The sequence below is a fragment of the Periophthalmus magnuspinnatus genome, chromosome 10 (genome assembly GCF_009829125.3).
Source record: "Periophthalmus magnuspinnatus isolate fPerMag1 chromosome 10, fPerMag1.2.pri, whole genome shotgun sequence".
NCBI lineage: Eukaryota > Metazoa > Chordata > Actinopteri > Gobiiformes > Gobiidae > Periophthalmus > Periophthalmus magnuspinnatus.
Genome location: NC_047135.1, coordinates 16633460 through 16648914, shown reverse-complemented (window position 1 = coordinate 16648914; position 15455 = coordinate 16633460). Strand labels below are relative to the sequence as shown.

Below are 15455 nucleotides of genomic sequence, written 5' to 3'. Positions count from 1 at the left end.
TGGTAAAACTTGATTGTATATTAGATAAATAAGTCTGAAAATGAAAAACCGATCACCCCACCCAGTTGTTACACATTGGTTTAGTCCGTTTCTCCGGCGACATGTCAGGGCTGTACATTTGCGAAAATGTGTCGAGCATTTATTTAGCTAATACCAATCAAGCCTCACTGTATCATTCAGAAAGTCACTTTTTAAAAAAAAATTCTGCTCCATTACTTTATGTAAAATATGTCAAATGTTCACAGTAATGCTCAAACATGGTGAATTGTGAATGTTAAAAAAGCATCCATTGTTCAGCTTGTTTTTAGAATAATAACTATGGGGCAGAAATTTTAATTATGGGGGGCCTCCATAATCTCATCTATTACAAAAAACATAACATATATTTGTCATATCGCCCAGTCTTAGAAACAGTAACATTTTTGTTCCTGAAATGTACATCAAAATGCTTACTGTACACATCCAAGTATCATGTCACTTTCTCCCCCTGGATAGATATGTAATATCAGGTTTAACTAATGGAACCATTTTGAAGTCTTTGTCGACAGCTGAGATCTGACACCTCCTGCAAAAACCTCCTGTATCCAAAGATTGTCAAGAGTTATGCATAATTAGTGTCTTTAAACTCTACCGGTAAAATACAGTAATATGGAGCTACAGCTAATAGTTGTTCCCATAAGATAATAAAAAAAATCTCTAAATCAAATGAAAATATCCCTGATATATGTAAAATGATGCCTGTTGGCCTTTGCCCTTGAATTGCCCTTAGCTTGTGATTGTTAAGGGTGTCTTGTTTAACATTTAAAACATCTAGGACCATCTGATCATCGTGATCAACCCTACATGCCACCACCAGAAAGTTACTTATTGTGTCTTTAATGTCAAACTTTATAATATTACAATATAATATTACTGACGTTATTTGCATTGTCATATATTGTTCTGCATTGTTGGGTCAACCTGATGAGTTCCACTTTAAACTGAAATAGACAGACATACCGTGTATTTGTGTGTATGTGAGAACTGCTCTGGGAATGTCGTGAATTAACTGCCTTCTGGGATGAATTAAGTTGAAGTCAATTTTTAATCCTGGTCCAATCTTGGTTTAGTCCCTGTTTAGTCCCACTTTGGAGATTGTGCTTGTGAACCATAGATTGTATAGGGATGGACATAGCTAAGGTGCTAGTCGTTAAGTTTGAAAAATAAAGTAAGCATGGGCATGCTTATGGCTCCAATTCACTTTCTATTTAAAATTAAAAAAAAAAGCTGTGTCTGTAACTGCTACTGTGAGGCTCATCATTCTGATCTTAAAATAGTCATATTCACCTGTGCCACGTGATCTTGCATTTTTTTTTTTTTTTCACTATTTTGTTTGTAAATCAAGATATGAACATTAATAACAGGCCAATGAGAGGCCTTCTTTCCCCAAGATCACTCTCGCTAGCATGAGCAACAGCATTGATTGACAGCTCCGGATTGGCTTTTTTGTTGCTATGATACTCAGAATAGCAAATATGAATCTTGGCTCCAAATTCGGCCCTATACCTCCTAACCTCAATGAGCTCCATTTGGCTGGAGCCAAACACTATGGGGGACGTCACAGTCCCTTAGTCCACTTCGTTACACAGTCTATGGTAGACATGGGCAAACTACAGCCTGGAGGCCACACACGGCCCTTTGGGTTTATTAATATGGCCCAATGAACGTGACTAAATGATTAAAATAGGTAAGGGTAAACCTTGTTCTGAGTTTTTCTGCTGTGTTTATTTAACTTAAATTAAAAGATTTTCTGTCAAATTTTAGAACCCATTGTGGCCCGTGTGTCAAAAAGTTTGCCCACCCCTGGTCTATGGTGTGTACATACCCCCAAATCATACTTCTAATAAATAGCTGTACTCTACAATGGCTTGGGACTGTCGAAATATGTACAATATAAACTGGATCAGATTTTTACCTGTTTTGGGGTCCACACTGAAGTATGCCCGGTGTGCTTCGAGGATGTCATACGTGATCTGACCATCGGAGGAGCTGTCTGCATCTTTGGCCTGGACCTGGACCACAGACGGCACCTGGGGCATGTTTTCTGGGACAGAGCCGAAGTACATGGGCTGGCTGAGCTCCGGAGCATTATCATTCACATCCATCACCTCAATGAAGACGTGACACCAAGAGGTGAGCGGTTCAGTACCGAGATCTGTGACATACACTGACAGCCAGTAGTGAGGGGTGGTCTCTCTGTCCATTACCTCTGTGGTACGGATCACACCTAGGAACAAAATACAAGAAAATAAGACAGATAGATACGATGAATGAATAAATTAATGAATAAAGACAGATGTATACACAAACAATAACATGGAAAGTCTGACTTATTTTAACCTTATTTTAACTAGATCCATCTACTTCTGTCTTCTACTAGTGAAATATTAATGGTGTAGTTGGGTCACTCTTTTAATTAGGATCCGGGATTAGGAACAAGTTAGATTAAAAAACCTAATTCCTCCTTTTGCAGTTTAAAAAACCTGCACCACAGCTTTAAGACAATAGTGTAAGCAGTATATTGTAGGCAGTATGGACTCTGCAGTTTCACTCATTCAAAATAACATGTCGTAAAAGATTAAAGATGAACTTTGTAACTTTTCTGGAGGAGTGTTTACCACCTGCTTGTCTCCATGGAAACATTATTGCTTTTCATCTGTATGGAATTTCATGTGGTGTTTTTGAGCAATAAAAAATTGAATAAATGCAAGATAGATAAGTTTAATGCCATACTGTGGAACATTAAAATCTACACAATGACAAGCAGTTGGTATTTCCCCCCACCTCAAAAGTTACACAGCGCAACTGTAAATTGAAAACCTTAGAATGTGAATGTCTATAAACACCTTTGCAGCAAGATTTTTCTATTTAAACTGTGGACTTTAAAACAGAGAGAAATTAAAAGAGAATAATTTTCTTGTAGGGTAATAAAAGAGTCCACTTTCCGCAGTATGAAAAACCTTTATTTGAGTTTGAATATGTTTCTAGTAGCAACATGTTGATGTTGATCCACGCCCTCCTTTAATTCCTGAATCTCCTTTAATTCCTCAAAGGCTTCAGGGAAAAAAACAAAAAACAAACTCTGAATGTTTGTTTTTCTGGAACAATCTGGTAAAAGCCATTCAAACTGTCACTGTTTTTGATCTGTTACCTTTATCTTTTGTGCGGCAACATAATAGTATGGGTAAGAAATTGTTTGCAGAAAGATATGTTCTAAAACCAGTAACTTGATAATGCTAATATTTTCTACCAAGTCACTAACATTAGATATTTGTAGAGATCACTTGGCTGTGTACTGCCAATCATCTACTGTAAAATCAATGCATGAAATAAATCACATTTTAATCAAGATGAAGATTGTTTTTTTCTTTTTTTAATGCAGAGGTCCATAGTCAATCCTTTGTCAATACAAGCCTGGGAACCCATCTTTGTGATCTTGTTGCTAGTCTTGGTCAGGACTAGCTTAGCTGGAGGATTGTATATGGTGTATGTTTTGGGTTGATGGGTGAAACCGGAGTGCCTGGAGGAAACCCACCCAGACACAGTCAGAACAGGAAAGCTCTACAAAGAAAGGCTCAGACGACCCAGGATTCAAACCCAGAACCTTCTTGCTGTGAAGCATGAGTACTAGCCTCTCAGCCACCGTGCTTACAAACATTATGCAAAATCTACTCTAAATACAAGTTAACTTATCAACTCGTCAACTTGTCTATGCATTAAATCATGTGGCACGTGAGCTTGGCTTAGCCTAAGAAACCATCTTTAAAACTTATGATTTATTTTAGCATGGTCCTTTATGACAGCACACTCCACCTGCCCTGATGTTATCTTATAGCTCCAAAGTGCAAACTCTGGAGCTATAAGATAACTGAAGGGGATGGTGGGTGCAACTGAAGGGGATGTTAAAAAAAGGAAATGTCAAGTTGTACAACCCTGAGCACGTCCTGCTACAAAAGAAAATTATGACTGTAGAATGTTGGCATTGTTGTTTTAATCATTTCATATTGATCTAAGGAGAACTTTTGACCTGCAAAGAAGACTGCACTTATTACAAATCATTTGAATTTGAAAGCACTTTTTCAGAAAAAGTAAAAATTGTTTCAGACATTAATCTAAAAGGCAATGTGACCTGAGGCTATGGTTTAACAATCTGTTCAATGAAGACAGCTGGATGGAGGCAAACTATTTAAATGTAGACAAAGTTAATTAATAAAACAATGATATATGCATGTAGCAAAAGCTAAAAAGGGGTTGTCAAACTGAGGTACAAAGTCCGATTGGGCTCAAATTCAGTTGTAAAATTTTCTTGCCTAATACTACTGTTTGTGAAAGAAATTAAATTGGCACAATAGCGCTCCCTACAGAATATCAAATAAATTTGTATGGAGGGCTGAAAATTAAGTTGATGACAAGTGCAGCCCAAAGCCACAAGAAAACAGAGACTAGTGGTGTGTTAGCACCAGCCTTAAGGAACGCTGAGTGCGGAGCACGGCCCGCGAGGGCCGTTTGATGCCGTTTGCGGCTTTAATTTTTTTATTTTTGCAAAATTAACATTTTGATGAACACAAGCAGATGGCAGATCCTCCACCAGAACATAGTACACAGAGCTACTTAGCGTACAAGGATTCATTCATGAGTTCTAGCTTTTGTTTTAAGGCAACATTTTGAGGCCTTTTTCCCATTCAAAAGATATACTTCGTTTTAGATTGTTAATCGCTGTGGCAGCATTCTCATCATTTTAAAACCCACAAAATAAAAACATAACTTGTATTCTTTACCTGATTCTTCATCAATGGTGAAGAGTCCGATTCCGGAGCCATCGTGAATGTGGTACCTCACGACTCCATCTTGCCCCAAATCTTTGTCTGAAGCCGTTAACATCACTACGGAAGTCCCAACTGGGGAATCCTCCATTAGCAATGTATCATAAACAAACTCTGAAAACACAGGTCTATGCAGATTCTCATTTACATCCAGCACCTCTATCTCCACATAACAAGATGAAGAAAGAGACCTGGGCTGCCCGTGGTCCACTGCTCGGACTGTGAGGTTGTAAGATGGCCTCCGCTCGAAATCCAACTCTCTCTCCAAAGTCAACGCTCCAGTGGTGGAGTCTAGATGAAATATCCCATTTTCTGTGTTTTTAAGATTGTACAAAACATGTCCGCCATTGCCAAGATCCAAATCAATGCTCTCCAACCAAACCAGAAGAGTTCCGACTGGTACATCTTCGGGTACTTTGATTTTGTAAACTTTTGGGGTGAATTTTGGGGGATTGTCATTAATATCTTCAACAACAACGACCAAATCAAGTATTGAAAACAATTGTGGTCCGACTTTTGCTTGGTCTCTTGCTTCAATTTTTAAGTCATGTCTTGGCAAAGTTTCTCGGTCCAATCGGCTTGTTATGGCAATCTCTCCAGTAAGTTTGTCAATTGTAAACAAGTCAGTAGATGTCAGTAGACTGTACTGTATATTCCCATTGGTCTCGCTATCAGAATCAATAGCTCGAGCTGTAAAAATGACTGAATCAGCTTTGATATTTTCAGGAATCCTAATTACAAATCTCGGTGGGGTAAAAACAGGTGGATTGTCATTGACATCCATTACATTCATAGCAATCAGCTTCCAAGCTAATTTCGGTGGCATTCCCAGATCGGTGACGGTGATGTTTAAAATGTAAAATTCCTTAGCCTCATGATCTAGAGGGCAAACTAGTTTCAAGTCGCCAGAAAATGTGTCAATAACAAAACAACCATCTTCGTTCCCACTTGAAATTGCGTAGACAAGTTTTCCATTCATTCCTATGTCATCATCAGCAGCTTTTAACTGCACAATAGTCGTATTTAATGGGTAATCTTCCACTAATTCTATGGACCCAGGAATGCTCAGGTTGAACTTAGGAGAATATCTATTTGTAATGTATTTGTCAGAAAATGCCTCTTCCTCTTGGTTGGTTAAAATTGGTTTGATAGATTTGATTAGCTTGTCTGTAACTTGCTGAAAAATCCCAGTTTCTTGGCAATGAAAAGTAGGCTCGTCTCCTGTATTTGTGACAGTAATTCTGACTATAGAAGCTTCAGATTTGTGTTTTCCATCTGTCGCTATAATTTTCAAATTAAAAGCATTTGAATATGGTGGTATTGGCTTGTTAAGCTTGATAACACCCAATGAATCTGTTGTAAACATGTCATGTTCATTGCCTGATTCTATTACATATTTTAGTTCTTCTAACTCATCCAAGTCTATAGCAGATAGTTGGACAATTGTGTGCCCTATTGGTAAGTCAATAGGTATAGTTGTATTGCAGTCTATTCTTTCAAACAATGGTACGTTATCATTTATATTGTTTAGAGTGATAGTAACAGGGCATTCGCTAACTTGACTAAACGGACTTCCGCTATCCGATGCCCAAATCCTAAGGTGATATTGTCTTTTCATTAACTCATAGTCTAAGTGTTCTGAGGTTGATATGATGCCAGTAAATGGGTCTATTGCAAATGGCACCGGGTTTGAATTTGCAATTGAATAAGTTACCAATGCATTTTTGCCTAAATCTTTATCAGTAGCACCGACTTTTAAAATACTGCTACCAACTGGACTATTTTCATCTAATGTCACTTGGTACAAATTTTTCATGAACTGTGGTGTGTTGTCATTTTCATCTATAATCTCAACTACAATATGAGTTTTGGCTTCTCCGTTATTCACAATTGCGTCAAATTCGTACCAACGTTTTGTTTCAAAATCAAAATAATCTTTGGTTATGATCATGCCATTTTTGCTATTTATCTTGAATTTGGTTGAATCTGGGTTAGCTTTTATGCTATAGGTGACATTGTATGATTCAGGCATAATTGAAAGTTTAACGACATGCGTTTTTGGTGGTGAAAATTCACTTAAAGCAACGATGTAAGTATCTTCTAAAAATGTCAATGGCATGTAATGAACTGGTGGTATGTAGACTTGCATGATTGGAGATAGCAAACTTGGAAAGCTATTATCATTTGCTTGTAAGGACAGATTTAAACCATGAGGTATTTGTGACCAACAAATTTTCTTAGTGGATATTATTTGAAAATCACTGCCTTGGACTCCTAAAGGAATTATGTCAAAAAACTTGTCAACATCCCCTTCAGTGATATGTAGAGACTGCACTGGTTTGATCCCTGGTTCAACGTGGACATTGATAGTAACTTTGCCATCAGATGAAATTGCAGGTTTTGGAGTTGGTGTAATAACTGGGTGTGTTTTATTTGTTTTTTGTACATTTACTACCACTCTTGCCATGTTACCAAATTTCTGAATGCCTGAAATCTTCTTGGTTCGATCTTCGGCTAAAACTGTAAGATCATATTTTTCATTTCTAGTATGGTTTAGCTTCTTGGACAAGCTAACTGTTCCCGTAAATGGGTCAACAGTAAATGGATGAGAGTGAGTTGTGAACAAATAATAAAACTCTGCATTGCTTCCCAAATCTGCATCAGTAGCACTCACTGTGGCCACGCTACGTTGCAGAGGTGAATCTTCGCTAATCACTACGTGATAAGATGCGGGATAGAAAAGCGGCTTTAAGTCATTCGTGTCTAAAACTTGGACAGTGACTTTTGTTTTGGTTTTCAAATCAAAAGTGCTTTCTGTTGCCTCTACAGTAAGGGCGTACATATCTTGAACTTCCCGATTAATAGAAGCGGAGAAACTAACCCGCGTTTTGATCCTTAGAAACGCAAAATCTCCAACTTTGAGTGCTTCAGCTTGGAAAAATTCTTCGTCATCACCAGAAACAATATTGAACTTGATGTTCCATAAAGGATTTATGAGTTCGATGCCCATTTTGATTGGTGTTTCTATGTAAGTGCGAGGGGCGGGGTTTTCAAAGATGGTGGTGTTATAGAGAAGATGGGTGAACTTCATTGGAGAGACGTCTTTGTTTCCATGACATAATGAGAGGTGGAGAAGGAAGAAAAGGAATAATGCAAGGAGCATTGTTTTGTGGGACACCATCTTGGAGACTGCCAGGACCTGAAAAGAAAGAGAGAGTTTCAATTTCTCTGCTATTTTCATTGTGCAATCCCATATTCGATATAAAAAACTCTGAGAAAAGTTTATCACTTAGACAGCCCATATTATTTTTTGGAGATAAAGTTTGCAATTTAGCATGGTTTAAACATGTACAGAAAGCATAGATTGTATAAAAAAAGTGAACCAACAGAGTGTGACGTCACCCATGGTGTTTGGCTCCAGTCAAATGAAGCTCCTCAAGGCTAGCAGTTATAGTGGCAAATTTGGAGCAGAGTTCCATATTTGGAATTCTGAGTTGAGCCAATCCAGCTCGAGGGTTTTCTGTCAATCGAACCGTTTGTTAACACTAGCAGGAGCGACCTACAGATATAATAAGAACTGTCAAATAAAGTCTGACATGTTATCATTAAACCATATTAAACAACTGCTGTTGCTATCATCTTGTACATCTGCAGACAAACCCACCTGAAATAGACTACCACTGCGAGCCAAAGTTACACAATAGCTCCAGTGTACAGAGGGAAAGTGGGTACAGCATGAATCTTCACGGGTCTCAACTTGGTCTCAAACACACGGGGAGTTCATTGTTTAAAACCACAGAGCCAGTCAAGCTTTTATTCTAATCGTGATATTGGATATAGAGCTGAGCAATTTGGAGAAAATATCTAATTGTGACAGTCATTGAGATTGCCCTTAAAGGTTCTATATTACACCAAACTCACTCGCGTTAGCTTAAGGCCATGTAATAAGGCTGTTACCTCCTCATATCTGGAGTTGTGTCAGTGTAGACCCTCAGTCGTCTAGGTCTGATCCATAGCAAAATAGACGTCTTCACTCTAACAACAATTTGTCCAGTTGAGAGACTAATGGGCTCGACACACAGGCAGTGACTAACGACAGCATGCAGCAACACTCATCGCATGGGCTTTAAAATCAAACACACGGGCAGTGACAAACGGCAGCGACTAGCGGCAGCGACTAGCGGCAGCGACTAGCGGCAGCGACTAGCGGCAGCGACTAGCGGCAGCTTGTCAGGTTGCGCTCTGTCCCAGAGCGGATCGCGAGCCTCCTGCACATCTAATTGGCTGTTTATTTGGAGGGAATTTTGAGGTTGCAATAGCAGTAGATGGGAAAAAGACGCTAAAATGAAATCTCAGAAAGAAAAAAACATGCCTTTATGTTATGTTTTTCCCCCATATGGTCATTATGTTTAATGAAAAAACCTTAGATAAATCTATTTTTTAATGTTTAATCAGTCTTTAATACATTTGGTTACTAGCCTCCATAAAGTTATCTGGATTAACAAATTTGCGAATTTTAACTTACCACTCATATTCACCCTGGCACCAATGATTTTCCAGGCAGTTGCTTTTTTTTAATATATCTCTGTAATCTTTTTGAGATACGTCAAAAAGAACTGGGAAATCCGACACGGCGAGAATGAGTTTCGACTCCATGATGTTTCTGAAGTGGACAATGCATTGGCTCATCAATCAAACTCTCATTGATTGGCTGTTGTGCAAGTGACAGCGATAAAAGTAGAACATTTTTCAACTTCCATTAATCGTGTCGCAGACCCGCGTGTGCACGTCAACATGCATGAGTGTGAGGTTTTCACGTGCACGACTTTCATTTGTCGCAGAGATGAGAGAGACTGGCGATTTTCGCAGTGTCGCACAGATTCCATTGGAAATAAATGGAGAGCAAGCGACGTCGCTCCACGTGTGTCGAGCCCATTAAACTGTGTGTCTTTGTGTAACCTTTTATTACTGATCTTGTCTACATTTCCAAAATTTGTGATTCTTGTTTTAATAATAGGATTCTGTTCAATGTTCACATTTTAAACACACCCAGAAGAATTGTCAAAAAAACTGATATATGAATTGACAAATGAAGAATATATATATATATATATATATATATATATATATATATATATATAGATATATATATATATATATATATATATATATATATATATATATATAGATAGATAGATAGATAGATAGATAGATAGATAGATAGATAGATAGATAGATAGATAGATAGATAGATAGATAGATAGATAGATAGATAGATAGATAGATAGATAGATAGATAGATAGATAGATAGATAGTTCCCTTTTCGTGAATGTTTTTTTTTTTGTTTTTGAGATATTGGTATGGACCTATGGAATGGACATATGATCTGCAGTATTTATTTTTATTAGAACATAATGATGTCTATAAACTATGGTTTGGGGTGGTTATATGTGTGGGCGTGTGTGTGGGTGCATGTGAGTGGTTGTGAACATGTGAGTGTGCTTGGGTGGATGGGCAGTGTACACATACTGTGTTGTTTAAGATGGACTATAATCAAATCAATGATGATGACGCTTAGAGATACTAATAGTAAAGCATGTCAGCTGTATTCTAGTTATGAAAGTTTTTGTGTTAAGGATGATAATTTGGAATATAAAAGGAATGAGTTTGGTAATGACATAGATCCTGATAATAACTTTTTCAATAGTACAAAAGATAATATATGAATATATGAATACTACACTGATGAGCAATTTAAAAAATGTTAACACTGAAAAAAGCTTTACCATAATACATTTTAATAGCAGGAGTCTACATAAAAAATTTAATAACATTAAAGAATATTTGAAGCAATATAACAAATTTACTATTATTGCAATGTCGAAGATGTGGTTAGATATAGAGAAAGGTCATAACGTGGAAATGGAGGGATATGAGTTGTTTACGTTACACAGGACCTGCAGAAAGGGCGGAGGAGTAGCTCTGTACGTAGATACTGACTGCAGAAGTAATATTATTGATAGTATGTCAACTACAATAGATGGAATTATGGAATGTCTAACAATTGAAATAACTGTAGAAGCAACAAAGAATGTAATAGTGAGCTGTCTGTACAGAACACCTGGATCTTGTCTAGGTACATTTAACCACAAAATAGATAGTTTATTTAGTAATATAAATAAGGTGCACATAGTATTTTAAGTATTAAAGTATTAGTATTAGTATTAAACCCCCACTTAAACACCAAGACAACAGATTTCATTACTACAATGTACAGCAACAATTTATTCCCAGTTATCACTAAGTCAAGTAGGATTACAGTTGATACAGCTACATTAATAGATCATATTTTTATAAACACAATAGGTAGTCAAATAACAGCTGGATTACTTATTAACGACATCAGTGACCATCTTCCTGTTTTTGGTATTTTCCATCAACATCTTAAAATAGATAAAATTAGAACCGTTGACTATAAAATAATTAGATGCAGAACACCTGAAGCCATGGCTGCCCTCAAAGTGGACCTAAGGTCTATGCCACTAGTGACCCTGATAGGTCATATAATGTCTTCATGCCAGTGTTACTTAAACTCTATGATAAGCATTGTCCACAAAGAAAAATCTTACTTAATAATAAAAATAGACAAAAAAAACCCAACAACCTTGGATCACTAAGGGCATAGAAAATGCATGTAAAAAAAAAATCATTTATATAAATTATTTATAAAATATAGAACAAAAGAAACTGAACATAGATATAAAACATATAAAAATAAATTAACAAGCTGCCTATCCAGGTCGTCATTGTAAATGAGAAGTTTTTCTCAATTGACCTACCTGGTTAAAGATTGAATAAATAAATAAACAAATATTATAAGCAGCACAGATCTAATATCCAACAGACTTGGAAAATACTAAACACAATAATTAGAAATGGTACTGAAAAAGCCCAATACCCAGTCCATTTTGTCAAGGAGGGTATAGTAATACATAAAATCAAAGAACTGACAAATGCATTTAATAACTTTTTTTAAATGTAGGGTCCACCCTTGCAAATGAAATTATAGAGCCCAGAGAAATGGAAGGGTTAAATGAGGTGATTATACAACGAAATACAAATTCTATGTTTGTAAAGAATGTACATGAAGATGAAATTATACAAATAGTAAGTAAATTTAAAAATAAGAAGTCTACTGACTGCTCCGATATAGATATGTTATTGATTAAAGACATTATACGCTGTATAGTTTAGTCTTTTACCTACATCTGTAATCAATCCTTTACTACTGGCATCTTCCCAAGTAAAATGAAAACAGCCAAGGTAATTCCCATATTCAAAAATGGTGACCGACACCTGTTCACTAACTATAGACCCATCTCATTACTCTCGCAATTTTCCAAAATATTAGAAAAATTGTTTGTAGTAAGGCTTGATAGTTTTGAGAAAAATAATTTATTAAGTAACCATCAGTATAGGTCAAACAGGTCCACTTCGATGGCAGTCATTGAACTAGTGGAAGAGATAGTAACAGACAATAAACAATATACAGTTGGAGTTTTCATAGACTTAAGCATGGCCCTTGACACCATTGACCATAAAGTAAAAAAAAATGGAAAGGTATGGTGTCAGAGGCACTGCACTCACCTGGTTAAATAGTTATCTTAGTAACCGACATCAGTATGTGCATATGAACAATTTTAACTCAGATAAAAAGACGATTACACACGGAGTTCCACAAGGTTCCATTTTGGGACCAAAATTGTTCATTATCTATATAAATGATGTAGGTGACATATTGAAAAACGTAAAGTACATGCTGTTTGCAGATTATACCAGCCTCTACTGCTCAGAAAACTACATATAAATGATGTAAAAACAAAAATATCAAAAACTATTGCTATAATGTGTAAAATGAAAACTTTTTTAAACCAAAAATCATTGTTTATATTATATTGTTCTCTTTTCCTTCCATACCTTAATTATTGTGTGGAAATATGGGGGAACAATTATAAATCCAATATGAATCCAATATTTTTACTTCAAAAGAAAGCGATTAACATTGTCAATCAGGCAGAATATTATGCACCCACTAACCCACTCTTTATTAAACTAAAAGCATTAAAACTAAATGATGTGATTGACTTTAATACAGCAGTTGTTATGTATAAGGCCCATAACCACATGCTTCCACACTGTATCCAGGAGCTGTTCAGACCTAGAGAGAGTCGCTATAATCTGAGGGGAACTGGGATCTTCCAAAAAACTATGGCAAGAACTACGAAAAAACCTATGTGCATCTCAATTACAGGGGTTAATTTATGGAATCGTTTGGATAATGAATTAAAAAGCTGCACTTCAATTAAAGTATTAAAAAAAATGTACAAATAAAAATTCTAGAAAAATATAGAGCAATAGTATAACTGTTACTATGACAATTGAACTGAACATTAATGAACATAGTATAAACTTAATTACATAATATAAATTATGTAATAAGAAAACAAAATAGTAAAAATAATAATGATATATTGATGATTAAAAATAACACCTATGATCATGATAATAAGGACTACTAATGATTATATATATATATATATATATATATATATATATATATATATATATATATATATATATATATATATATATATATATATATATATATATATATATATATATATAAACCCAGAGGTAACCGTATGAATACAAAAACAAATGTATTTCTTCTGTATTGTATAATTATTTGAAATTGTTGTGTTTTCTCTTGTTGTGTATATTGTTATTTATATATGGAATTTGGCAGGCATAAATAAGCTTAGCTTCAGCCAATGCCTTTCAGTCACAATTGGACGGATTCTGTGTGCGTGACTGTGACATTGTTTTGTTTGTTTTTCTGTGTGTGTCTGAATAAACTAACTAACTAACTAACTAATTTAATACATGGCATTTCAGAACAATGTACAGATCTAAACTACAGGGTTAGCAGCTTTTATGCAGAATGAGATTTTAAATTATGGTACTCCGTTGCTATTGGCTTATTGTGCCCAATCAAATTGTGATTTTGATGTGATTGTGATTAATCTTGCTGCCCTAATTGGACCAGACGAAAAATTATGGTTGATAACTTAACTGTGACTAAACCAAGACTAAAACAAGATCAAGTCTAAACCAGGACCAGGACTCCCAGTGATACAGGGAAATATTTGGACAAGATACACTTTACCAACTTAATACTGAAAATGTTGTTTACATAATTTTTCCAAGTATGATTTTTGTAGCACATGTTTATCAAAAGTATGTTTTATGTTTACAGTAAAGAAAACAAATGAAAGGGTGAACATTAACATCAACACAGCAGTTTTCTTAAAAATATATTTTTCATTTACAGCCAAACCTCCACAATTTTAGATTAAGAACATTTTACTCATCCCAACATGATCCCTACTCATTCTTTACCCAATGTCAAACCCTGGCTTCTCTTTCTTGAACAAAACAATTTGTGCTAAGCTTATGTTAGCACAGACTTTGCAGAGCTGAGACAGTGGGCGGAGGAAATTTGATCCACACTAATCAGCCGTAAAGTCGTAAAGTGGTTTTATAAACAACTGGGAATATGCTCTAATGTTGTAGTTGAAGCTTATGAGAGTTTCAGACATGAATGTTTTCCATTGCTCTGAGCTGTCTGTGTTTATGGCGTAAGTTTAAATACAGGCATTGAAGACTCTTAATTAAAAGTGAAAGTACAGTATGTAACTTTCTAGGAGGTGGCACAACACCTACATCATCCATGTAAAGTTAAAACCACACTTTAGAACATTCTCCATGGTTATAGATAACCCCCCCCCCCCCTCTCTCTCACCAAAGACCAGAAATCCATTATTAGTTTGGATTGTTCTGAGAGGGATTTAGTGTATAGTTTAGTTTTGTGTTGAGTTACAAAGACAAGTACATAAGTAGGTATTGGTGGTACCCAAATATCTGAATTGCTAATTTATATCATTTCAAATAACCAAGATGTAAAATTATGTTTTATGGTTAGAACTCTCAGTGTTCTATAAGTATTGCAGATGCTTTTGCTGCCACCAGTACTATTGAAGTCCTATCATGGAGAAACTGATATATTGCCACTACTGAGTTGATACTAGAATTTCAAACTCGATTCTGAAACTATGTAAAAAGTGTGATACGAAATACTTATTTCAATACCACAATAATCAAAACTTGTTTGTACAAAATAATGTAATTTTCAACACAAAATAATGATGTTCTTTTAATATCACCATGTTGTACATATGCATTCTGATATACAGTAGATCAAGAAATTGCATACTAAAACTGTTCATGAAAAGTTCAAATTTTGTCCTGTTCAGAATCAATACATGCTCATATATCTAATTTTGATACTAGTATTAGTGTCTGGGTGGTGATTTTTTGACAACCCTAATTGCAAATTTCAAGCGTCGTATTCACGTCCCACACTTGGAAGATCACTGCAATATTTGAAGTACCGTAATTTTGCTGAGGGTGGTACCACAACTCTGGAAGACCTCCTGCGTGGTACCGGCGTCCAAGACGCCACAGGCCAAGGA

General features: G+C 35.9%; 1 protein-coding gene across 1 annotated transcript in view; it reads right to left on the bottom strand.

Moving 5' to 3' along the window:
- The window catches only part of fat2 (FAT atypical cadherin 2), a 193255-nt gene that overhangs the window by 158489 nt on the left and 19311 nt on the right, over positions 1-15455 (bottom strand). Inside the window, exons 2-3 of the mRNA XM_033974109.2 lie at positions 4818-8061; positions 1955-2266 (exon numbers count right to left, since the gene is read on the bottom strand). Coding sequence (XP_033830000.2) covers positions 1955-2266; positions 4818-8043 — 3538 coding nt within the window. The 5' untranslated portion in view covers positions 8044-8061. The remainder of the gene's footprint in view (positions 1-1954; positions 2267-4817; positions 8062-15455) is intronic.